General features: G+C 36.4%; 1 protein-coding gene across 1 annotated transcript in view; it reads right to left on the bottom strand.

Annotated features, from left to right (window-relative positions):
* Positions 1-12,815, bottom strand: part of HERC2 (HECT and RLD domain containing E3 ubiquitin protein ligase 2) — a 288,041-nt gene that overhangs the window by 188,133 nt on the left and 87,093 nt on the right. Inside the window, exon 18 of the mRNA XM_039220244.1 lies at positions 1,404-1,604. Within this exon, the coding sequence (XP_039076175.1) occupies positions 1,404-1,604 (201 nt within the window). The remainder of the gene's footprint in view (positions 1-1,403; positions 1,605-12,815) is intronic.

Here is a 12,815-nt window from a genome sequence, read left to right on the forward strand (position 1 = left end):
TTCTGTGTCTCCCTCTCTCTCTGCTCCTCCCCTGCTCATGCTCTGTCTCTCTCAAAAATAAATAAACATTTTAAAAAAAGAGAGAAATAATAAAATGAAGAATAAACTTACACAAACATATCAGAACACCTAAATTCAAATACACTAGTAATCACCAAAACTGTAAAAAAATTAAATTCATCTAAAAAGTAAAGATCCTCAAGTTGGATTGTTTTTAAGAATTAAGCTTTCTAAGTGAATTTTTTGAATGATGCAATTAAAACATAAGGACCTAGAAAGAGAGAATAAAGAACAGGAAAACATATGTCACCAGGTAAATGTAGGCCAAAAGGAACTGAATCTAAAACAACACGTACGAGGTCTTTCTCCATAGCACTTACCAGAATAGTAACATTCCTACAAACCATGGGAAGCAACAAACAACTGGGTGGATTCATGGAAGGAACTACAGAGGCCTTAATAAATGAGCTCCTCTAGAAGACTTTTGGGAAAGAGAAGTACTCTCCAAACTTCTGCTAATTTGATTAATGCAACTAAACACTAAATTCAGCTGAATGCTTTTTATTTTTTATTTTTTATTTTTTTAAATAATTTATTGTCAAGTTAGCTAACATACAATGTATACAGTGTAGTCTTGGCTTCAGGAGTAGATTCCCATGCATCATCATTTACATCGGCTGTGTGCTTTTTAGAAAACAAGGCAAAAAGGGGACAGAAAAAGAGGGGGACATGATGGGTTACACAGAAATCATTGTATTATAAAGGGGAAAATTAGTTTGTTGAGAAAAACTAGTCTCTTGATATTCAGTCATGGGTTTTTATTGCCAAGAGAAATATGACCAAATATTTCACCTAGTTTTTTTTAAAAAAGAAAAAAAAAAAAACCAAAAGAATGAAAGAAAGGAAGGAAGGAAGTATTTTTGTAGGTTTTCTTATTTTGACTTTTCACCTTAACCTTCCCTGTGACAAAGTGGAAGAAGACAAGCTTATGGAGTTGAGCTTTCATACTCCAGAGGAGAGACTGTCTAGCACATCCACTGGTCTCTCAATTATCCATTATCTCACTCAGTTGTTTCTCCACACACAACAGTAAATTCATGATTGATTCCATGATGAATGCAAACAAGCTGATTATTGCAGAAATAAAATAATCCATATATACTTTCACCCTGAATGTCAAGACTGACTTCCAGAATAAATATAACTAGACTGATTTTTTTAAGCCCCATACATATTGCATATCATAATCTAAATAATTGAACCTAAATACTTTAAATACTTTATACTTTTCATTAGCAGTTCAATTAACAAGCTGAAATTCATACCCTTCAATACACATAAATATTATTACAAATACCTAAGACACTTACAAAGGGAAGGAGAGGAAAGGAAATCATTAATACCTGAAGTCGTAGCAGATTCAGTGTTGCCACAGCCATGCACTCTTTCTCTTGAGGTGGGGGCCAGTCAGCAGTGCCGTCCATTCCCTCACTCACCTGCCGTAGTAGGAGGTCCAGCTGCTCAAAAGTCATTGAGCAGATGTCTACTACAAAAGGGACACGGAGGCCAATGGACCACTCAGAACAAGATGACCAAGCAAAACTCTATTGAAGAAACAAAAGAACCTAAAGTGAATTCACACATTCAGCTCTTGGACTGATTCACAGAAGAGATTCACCATTACAAATTATGAAGATGCCTTAAATTATTACTTATTTGTACCTCTAATTGTCCCCAATATAAATGCACTTTCATAGCTGTCTAGCTCACACACTATCAGCTTCCAATCTTCTCTCTCATTTTAGGACCCAATTTCATAGTGACACAAATAAAAAGATAAAAAGGTTAAAATCTCCTTACTCTCAAAATTATTAATGCACACTAATAGGTAACGGTAAAGATCATAATCCACCTGAACAGTTACAAATAACTGTAAACAATGAAAGATTAAGTATATTTAATCTCTAGAGTAACCACTAAAAAAAATACACAAAGAGACAACTCAGTAAATTAAAATGGAGTACTAAAAATTATTCAAATAACCCAAAATAAGTCACGAAAAGATAAAGGAATAAAAAAGGAGAGCAAACAAAAACAATGGTAGAAGTAAATCTAACTTATAAATATTTGCATTAAATTTAAATGATCTAAACATACTAACAAAAAGTAGAAATTCTCAGGAGGTATAAAAACCAAAATCTTTGAGGGAAGATGGTAGAGAAACAGGAGACTCTGTACTTCCCGACAACATTTCTCAAACAAAGAAGGGCTGACGCCAAAGGACTCTCAACCCCAAGAGTCTGGAAGGAAAGGAGTCGGAGTCTACTAGGAAGACGGCCTCATAGCATGAGTGCAAACTGGGGGAGATAAAAACAGGCCAGAACACAGAGGTGCAGAGAGGGGAGGGAGCCCCTTCTGCAGAGAGACAAAGGGAAGAGAAAGAGCGGATGGGGAAGTGTAAATCTGTATCTGGAGAAGAGAAAAACCTTGGCCAGGGGATGGCAGGCCAGGAAGGAACGGCAGAAAATATTCGATGTGATAACCATAAAAAATATGCAGCCAAGAATCCTTTTTTCAGCAAGCCTGTCATTCAGAATAGGAGAGATAAAGGTTTTCCCCAACAAACAAAAACTGAAGGAATTCATGACTACTAAATCAGCCCTATAAGAGATCCTAAGGGAGACTCTGTGAGGGAATTGTTGCAAGGAACACAAAGTACCAGAGACACCACTACAAGCATGAAATGTACAGGTAACACAATGACTCTAAAACCGTATTTTTCAAAAATAACACTGAATGTAAATGGACTAAATGCTCCAATCAAAAGACACAGGGTATCAGAATGAATAAAAAAACAAGACCCATCTATTTACTGTCTACAAATGGCTCATTTTAGACCTGAAGACACCTTCAGATAAAAAGTGAGGGGATGGAATAAAAAAAATTTTTTTAATTAAAAAAAAAAAGAAAGCAAGGGGATGGAAAAATATGTATCATGCTGCTGGAAGTCAAAAGAGAGTGAGAGTAGCCATACCTATATTCGACAAACTGGACTTTAAAGTAAAGGCATTAACAAAAGATAAAGAAGGGCATTATATAATAATTACAGGGTCTATCCACCAGGAAGAGCTAACAATTATAAATATCTATGCACCATATATGGGAGTACCTAAATACATGAAACAATTAATTACAAACGGAATCAATCTTATGGATAAGAATGTACTAATAGCAGGGGACTTTAATACTCCACTTACAGCAATGGAGAGATCAATTAGACAAAAATCACTAAAGAAACAATAGACTTGAATGACACATTGGACCAGATGGATCTGACAGAAATATTTAGAACTCTACATCCTGAGGCCAGGGAATTCACTTTCTTCTCAAGTGTGCATGGCACATTCTCCAAGATAGATCACATACTGGGTCATAAAGCAGCCCTCAATAAACATAAAAGAATTGAGATCATACCATGCACACTTTCAAATCAAAATGCTATGAAAATTGAAGTCAATCACAGGAAAAAGTCTGGAAAACCTCCAAAAACAGGGAAGTTAAAGAACACTCTACTAAAGAATGAATGGGCCACAGCAATAGCACTGCTAGGAATTTACCTAAGGGATACAGGAGTGTTGATGTATAGGGGCACATGTACCCCAATGTTCATAGCAGCACTCTCAACAATAGCCACAACATGGAAAGAGCCTAAGTGTCCATCAACGGATGAATGGATCAAGAAGATGTGGTTTATCTATATAATGGAATACTACATGGCAATGAGAAAGAATGAAATCTGGCCATGTGTAGCAACATGGATGGACCTTGACGGTGTTATGCTTAGCGAAATAAGTCAGGCAGAGAAGGACAAATACCATATATTTGCACATATAGGAGGATGAGCAGGAAGTTAACGGAGGACCATGAGGGAGAAGAAGGGGGAAGATAGTGGGGTAGGGGGAGAGAGGCAAACCATGAGAGACTCTTGAATGCTAAGAACAAACAGTACTGATGGTTGTGAGGGTAAGGGAAGAGATGGGCATGGAGGAGGGCACTTGTGGCGATGAGCACTGGGTGTTATATGGAAACCAACTTTACAATAAACTATTTGTAATAAATAAATAAATAAAATAAAAATTTAACTTTCAAAAAAAAAAAAGGATGGGCCAATCAGGCAATTAGAGAAGAAATTTAAAAATATATGGAAACAAATGAAAATGAAAATACAGCTATGCAAACTCTATGGGATGCGCAAAGGCAGTCTTAAGAGGAAAGTACATTGCACTCCGGGCCTATTTCAAGAAACTAGAAAAAGTGCAAATACAAAATCTAACAGTGCACCTAAAGGAACTAGAATGAGAGCAACAAGAGCACCCCAACCTAGCAGAAGAAAAGAAATAATAAAAATCAGGTCAGAAATAAACATAGAATCCCAAAAAACAGTTGAATAGATCAATGAAACCAAGAGTTGGTTTGTTGAAAAAATAAACAAAATTGACAAGCCTCTAGACAGAATCATGAATGAAAAAGGAATTATTACAACCAATCCCTCAAAAATACAAGCAATCATCAAGGTACATTATAAAAAATTTTATGCCAACAAACTGGACAACTTAGAAGAAATAGACAAATTCCTAAACACACACTCATTACCAAAATTCACATGGGAAAAGATAGAAAATCTGAACAGACCCATAACTAGTGGAGAAACTAAATAAGATACCAAAAATCTCCCAACAAGTAAGAGCCCTGGGTCAAAAGCCTTCCCTGGGGAATTCTACCAGACATTTAAATCAGAGTTAATACCCATTCTTCTCAAGTTACTCCGAAAAAAAGAAATGGAAGGAAAACTTCTGGACTCATTCTACGAAGCCAGCATCACTTTGATTCCCAAGCCAGACAGAGACCCAGCAAAAAAAGAGAACTACAGGGGCGCCTGGGTGGCTAAGTTGGTTAAGCGTCCGACTTTCGCTTGGGTCATGATCTCGCGGTTCGTAGGTTCGAGCCCCGCGTCGGGCTCTGTGCTGACTGCCAGCTCAGAGCCTGGAGCCTGTTTCAGTCTGTGACTCCCTCTCTCTCTGACCCTCCCCTGCTCACGCTGTCTCTCTCTCTCTCCTAGAAATAAATAAAACATTAAAAAAAAAAATTTAAAAAAAAAAAAAAGAGAACTACAGGCCAATATCCTTGATGAATATGGATGCAAAACTCCTCAACAAGATACTAGCAAATTGAATTCAACAGCATATAAAAAGAATTGTCCACCATGATCAAGTGGGTTTCATTCTTGGGTTGCAAGCCTGGTTCAATATTTGCAAATCAATCCATGTGATACATCACATTAACAAAGGAAAAGGTAAGAACCATATGATCTTGTCGATAGATGCATTTGACAAAATACAGCATCCTTTCTTAATAAAAACCCTCGAGAAAGTCGGGATAGAAGGAACTTACGTAAACATCATAAAACCCACTTATGACAGCCCACAGCTAACATCAACCTCAATGGGGAAAAACTGAGAGCTTTCTCCCTGAGATCAGGAACACAACAGGCATGTCCACTCTCACCACTGTTGTGCTGTAGTGCAGGAAGTCCTATCTGCAGCAATCAGACAACAAAAGGAAATCAAAGGCATCAGAATTGGCAAAGAAGAAGTCAAACTTTCACTTTTCGCAGACGACATGATACTCTACATGGAAAACCCGCAAGACTCCACCAGAAGCCTACCAGAACTGATCCAAGAATTCAGCAACGTTGCAGGGTACAAAATCAACATACAAAAATCGGTTGCATTTTTATACACCAATAATGAAGCAACAGAAAGAGAAATCAAGAAATTGATCCCATTCACAATTGCACAAAAAACCATAAAATACCTAGGAATAAATCTAACCAAAGATGTAAAAGATCTGTATGCTGAAAACTATAGAAAACTTATGAAGGAAATTGAAGAAGACACAAAGAAATGGAAAACATTCCATGCTCATGGATCAGAAGAAATATTGTTAAAATGTCTACACTACCCAAAGCAATGTATTCATTTAATGCAATCTCTATCAAAATTGCACCAGCATTTTTCTCAAAGCTAGTACAAACCATCCTAAAATTTGTATGGAACCACAAAAGACCCCGAATAGCCAAAGTAATCTTGAAGAAGAAAACCAAAATGGGAGGCATCACAATCCCAGACTCCAGCCTCTACTACAAAGCTGTCATCATCGAGACAGTAAGGTATTGGCACAAAAACAGACACACAGTCCAATGGAATAGAATAGAAAACCCAGAATTGGACCCACAAATGTATGGCCAATTAATTTTGACAAAGCAGGAAAGAGTATCCAATGGAAAAAAGACAGCCTTTTTAACAGATGGTGCTGGGAGAACTGGACAGTAACATGCAAAAGAATGAAACTAGATCACTTTCTTACACCATACACATAAGTAAACTCAAAATAGATAAAGGACCTGAATGTGAGACAGGAAACCATTAAACACTAGAGGAGAAAGCAGGAAACAATCTCCTTGATCTCAGCCGCACCAATTTCTTACTTGACACATCTCCAAAGGCAAGAGAATCAAAAGCAAAAATGAATTATTGGGACCTCATAAAGATTAAAAGCTTCTGCATAGCAAAGGAAATAATCCATAAAACTAACAGGCAATCTATGGAATGGGAAAAGATAGTTGCAAATGACATCTCAGATAAAGGGCTATTATCCAAAATCTATAAAGAACTCACCAAACTCCACATGCGAAAAACAAATAATCCAGTGAAGACATGGGCAGAAGACATGAACAGACACTTCTCCAAAGAGGACATCCAGATGGCCAACAGACACATGAAACAATGCTCAGCATCACTCATCATCAAGGAAATACACATCAAAACCATACTGAGATACCACCTCACGCCAGTCAGAGTGGCTAAAATGAACAAATCAGGAGACTATAGATGCTGACGAGGATGTGGAGAAACGGGCAACCTCTTACACTGTTGGCGGGAATGTAAACTGGTGCAGCCCCTCTTGAAAAGTGTGGAAGTTCCTCAACTATATTCAACTAGAATATAGACTTCTTATATAACCTCAGTAAACAAGACCCATGGTATTGGCAAATACCATCAAGTGACGAATGGATCAAGAAAATGTGGTTTATATAGACAATGGAATTAGTATGATATAAATATAAAATTTTTATTAAGTTTATTTTGAGAGAGTACGCATGTGAGTGGGGGATGGGCACTCATGGCATTGCCAAAGAATGAAATGAGGCCATATGTAGCAACGTGGATGGCACTTGAAGGTGTTATCCTAAGAGAAATAAGTCAGGCAGAGAAAGACAGATATCATATGTTTTCACTCATATGTGGAACAAGAGAAACTTAACAGAGGACCATTGGGGAGGGGAAGGTGGAAAAATAGTTAAGGAGAGGGAGGGAAGCAAACCATAAGAGACTCATAAACACTGAGAACAAACTGAGGTTGATGCGGGTGGGGGAGAGGGGAAAAGGGGAGATAGGCATTGAGGAGGGCATTTTTTGGGATGAGCACTGGGTGTTATTTGAAAACCAACTTGACAATAAACTATAATTTAAAGAAAAAACAAAGAAAATCAAAATCTAACTATATGGTATCAACAAGATATCTACCTCAAATATAACGATTAAAAAGGGCTAAGTAAAGGAATAGAAAATGGCTATATCAATATCAGACAAAGCAAACCTCAGAGGATGGAAATTACCTGGGCTAACCAGAGACATTATATAATGATAAAAAGGTCAATTCACAAGAAGACAGAACAATGTTGAATGATATGCACGTAACAACAGAGCCACAAAACATGGCAGTAAAAACTGACAGAAACGAAAGAATAAATAAATCCAAACATATAGTTGAAGACAAAACTACTTGCCTAATAACATAGGAGAGAGAGAAAATCAGTAAACCTTTAAAAGAAATGAATAAAATCATCAATGAACTAGTTCAAACTGACACTTACTAGAATACTCAACCACAATGGAAAACAGTCAAATTTAGAATATTAAATAGAAAATATTTCTTAACTATATAAAAGAATTGAAATCACAGAATATATTCTCTGAGCATAATAAAATTAAGCTTCTTAGAAACCAACAACAGGGGGCGCCTGGGTGGCTCAGTGGGTTAAGCATCTGACTTTGGCTCATAGTTCATGGATTCGAGCCCCACATCAGGCTCTGTGCTGACAGCTAGCTGGAGCCTGCTTCAGATTCTGTATCTCCTTTTCTCTCTGACCCTTCCTTGCTCATGTGTGCGCTCGCTCGCTCGCTCTCTCTCTCAGAAATAAAATGTTAAAAATTTTTTAAAATAAAAAGATTAAAAAAAGAAACCAACAACAGAAACTGTAAGTCAAAAAGTATAACTAGATGTAAATAACTGGAAAACTCTCTAAGCATTTGAAAATTAAACAACAGGTTTCTACATTCCAAGCCATTAAAAATGGCTACATTTTGATTCTAAGTAGACTGCAAAGAGTTAAGTATGTTTATGGTGAAACCTACAGCAGCCACTAAAAAGAAACTATGTAAAGAAATAAAGTCAAATTCAAAATAGATAAAGTTAAATGGAATCCTAAAAAATGTTCATATACTCCAAAAAAGGTAGGAAAAGCACTACAGAGGAATAATAGAACAGACAAAACCCAACAAGAAAATGGAAGACCCAAATCTATGTATGTCAAAAATTAGAGTGAATGTAAATGATCTAAATATACTAGTTAAAAGACAGATTGACTCAAGAATGTTTTTTTAAAAACTGCACCTATACACAGTACCCATGAAACTCACTATATACATAATGATACATGCAGGTTAAAAGTAAAAGATGTAAACCTAACAAAACATGTCGAAGACTTAGATACTGAAAATGCTGATACATTTATCAAATCAAAGAAAATGTACATAAATGTCTAGACATACCACTTTCATTGTTTGGAAGACTAAATATAGCAAAACTGCCAATTCTCCAAAAATGATAACGGGTTTAACACAATTGCTATTAAAGTCCAAGCAAGATATTTTTGCTGATATAGACAAGACTATTCTAAACTTTTCACTTGAAAACTGTGGAAGTTCCTCAACTATATTCAACTAGAATATAGACTTCTTATATAACCTCAGTAAACAAGACCCATGGTATTGGCAAATTCCGACGAATCTTATTTCAATTAAAAAAATTTTTTTTCAGGGCAAATGAGTGGCTCAGTCTGTTAAGCGTCCGACTTCAGCTCAGGTCATGATCCCCTGGTTCGTGGGTTCACCACGTCAGCCTCTGTGCTGACAGCCAGCTCAGAGCCTGGAACATGTTTCAGATTCTGGGTCTCCTTTTTTCTCTGACCCTCCCCTGCTCAAGCTGTCTCTCTCTCTCTCTCAGAAATAAATAAAATATTTAAAAAAATTTTTCAATTTTAAAATAATGGAAAAGTTACAGTATGAAAACACTACTTGAATAAAAAGTGAGGAGCTGTTGCTGGGTGGCTCAGTTAAGTACTTAACACTTAGTCTGACTCTTGATTTCAGTTCAGGTCATGAACTCAAAGTTCATGGGATCGAGCTCCCCATTGGGTTCCGCACTAGGCATGGAGCCTGCATAAAATACTCTCTCTCCCATGCTCTCTCTGCCCTTCCCCCACTCACATGCGTGCTCTCTCAAAATAAACTTAATAAAAACTTTACATTAAAATCAGACAAACAGACTTCAGAGCAAAGAAAAATAAGGATAAAGGGGGCATACTGCATAATGCCCTTGGTCAATCCATCAAGATGACAAAGCAAACCTAAATGTGTATACATGTTTTATAAAAAGCTTCAAAATCTATAAAACAAGAACTGACAGATCCACCCTAAAATATATGGAATCTCAAGTGACCCCAAATAAACAAATAATCTTGAAAGAGAGAACAAAACTGGAAACTCAAAATTCCTAATTCAAAGCTTACTACACTACAAAGCTACAGTAATCACAACAGTATGGTCCTGGCATAAAGTACCAATGAAATACTGGTATAAAAACCAATGAAACAGAATGGAAAGTACAGAAATAAGCTGTTGCCTACACAGTAAAATGATTTTTGATAAGTGCCAAGACCATTCAATGGGGGAAAGAACAATCTTTTCTACAAATGGTGCTGGGAAAATTACAAAGCAGTCAAATTGGATCATTACCTTATACCATATACAAAAATTAACTCAGAGTGGATCAAAGACTAAAACATAAAATGAAAGCTAAAACTATAAAACTATTAGAAGAAAACACTGTGTGAAATCTACATAACAATGGATTTCTTGGATATATATAACACTGAAAGCATAGGCATCATAAGAAAAAATAGACAAACTGGACTTACTCAAAATTAAAGACTTGTGTGCATCAAAAAACACTATCAACAGAATGAAAAGACAAGCACAGAATGGTGAAAAAGAGCTGTAAATCATATACCTAATAAGGGATTAATATCCACAATACATCAAGAACTCCTACAACTCAAAAAAAGAAAAAATTCAAAAAGGGGTAAAGGAGTGAATAGATATTTCCCTAAAGAAGATACACAAATGGTCAAACTCACATAAAAAAAATGCTCAACATCATTTCTATTAGGGAAGTGCAAATCAAAACCACAGTGATACCACTTCATACACACCAAGATGGCGTCAAACAATCAAAGAAAGAAAACCAGAAAATAACCAGTGTTGGCAAAAATAAAAACTGAAACCCTTGTGCATATCTGGTGGGAATGTAAAAATTGTGCAATTGCTATGGAAAACAGCTTGACAGTTCCTCAAATTCCTCATAATTACCGTATGATCCAGCAATTCGACTCCTAGATATATACTCAGAAACAAACAAACAAATAAACAAAACTGAAAGCAGGGACCCACACAGAGATACTTTTACACTAACAGTCTTAGTAGCACTATTCACAACAGCCAAAGGTACAAAAAACCCATGGGTCCATCGAAGGAGAAAAGAATGGACTAAATGTTGGATATACATATAATGGATTATTATTAAGCCTTTAAAAGGAATAATATCCTGAAAAATGCTACAACATGGATCAAACCTAAAAACCTTATGCTTTAAAAAAATTTTTTTAGGGGCGCCTGGGTGGCTTAGTCGGTTAGGCGTCCGACTTTCGCTTACGTCATGATCCCGCGGTTCGTGGGTTCGAGCCCCGCGTCCGGCTCTGTGCTGGCTGCCAGCTCAGAGCCTGGAGCCTGTTTCAGTCTGTGACTCCCTCTCTCTCTGACCCTCCCCTGCTCACACTGTCTCTCTCTCTCTCCTAGAAATAAAAAAAAAACACATTAAAAAATTTTTTTAATAAAAAAAAAAAGAAACTTATGCTAAGTGAAACAAGCCAGACACAAAAGATCAAATACCCTACGATTAAACTTTTATGAGGTATCCTGAATAGGCAAATTCAGAAAGTAATAGAAACAGAAAGTAAATTTGGGGTTACCAGAGGCCAAAGGGAAGAGAAAAGGAGAGTAATGTTTAATGGGTACAGAAGTTTTGTTTAAGATGATGACAAAGGTCTGGAGATGGATAACAATTATGGTTACACAATTTCATAAATATAGTTAATGTCACTGTATAGTCAACCACAATTTTTTTAATGACCAAAAGCAGTGATATTTAAAGAAATAAAACTGATAGAGCCGAAAGAAATGGAGAAATCCATAATTATACTTGGAAATATCAACACTACTCTCCTAGAACAAGCAGATAGAAAATCAGCAAGGATGTAGAACTGAATAATACCATCAATGAACTAGGTTTAATGGACATTTATAGAACATTTCACCCAACAACAGCAAAATACATGAACAACAAAATACATAACTCTTTTTAAGCGCAAGCGCGCGTGCGCGCGCGCACACACATACACACACACACACACACACACACACACACCAGTCATTTAAGAGAATATATTCTGAGAATAAATCTTAACTCAGAGAAATTTAAATCATATAGTTTGTTCTCTAACCACAATAAAATTAAATTAGAAATCAGTAAGAGAATGAAAACGGTAAAATCTCCAAATACTCTGAATTTAAATGACACAATAATACATAAGTTAGAGCAATTCTCAAGAGAAATCAAGAGAGTATTCTGAACTGAACAAAAGCAAAATACATCAAAATGTGTACGTACAAAATTCACACTACTTAAAGGGAAATTTATAGCATCAAGTGCCTAACTATTACAAAAGAAGAAAGGCCTAAAATTAACCTAAGCTTTGTCTTGAAGAAACTAAAAATAGAAAAGAATGAACCCAAAGCAAGCTGAAGGGGGGGAAATATAGAGAAGAAACCAAAGAAATTGAAAGCAAAAAAGGGGGGTAACCATTTTGAAACTAAAAGTTTGTTAAAAAGATCAATAAAATGGGTAAACATCTAGGCAAAACTGACCGAAAAACCACACACACAAATTACTAATATGTGTAATCAAAGAGAATCTATTACTATAGACCCCAAAGACTTCAAAAGGTTAATAAGATGAGGCGCCTGGGTGGCTTAGTCGGTTAAGCGTCCGACTTTCGCTTAGGTCATGATCTCACGGTTTGTGAGTTCGAGCCCCGCGTCGGGCTCTGTGCTGACAGCCAGCTCAGAGCCTGGAGCCTGTTTCAGTCTGTGACTCCCTCTCTCTCTGACCCTCCCCTGCTCACGCTGTCTCTCTCTCTCTCTCTCTCCTAGAAATAAATAAAATCTTTAAAAAAAAAAAAAAAAGAGGTTAATAAGATACTAAGAAAATCTTTATACACAAAATTCAGACAACTT

The sequence above is a fragment of the Hyaena hyaena genome, unplaced genomic scaffold, assembly GCF_003009895.1.
Source record: "Hyaena hyaena isolate Hyena2069 unplaced genomic scaffold, ASM300989v1 scaffold_892, whole genome shotgun sequence".
Lineage (NCBI taxonomy): Eukaryota > Metazoa > Chordata > Mammalia > Carnivora > Hyaenidae > Hyaena > Hyaena hyaena.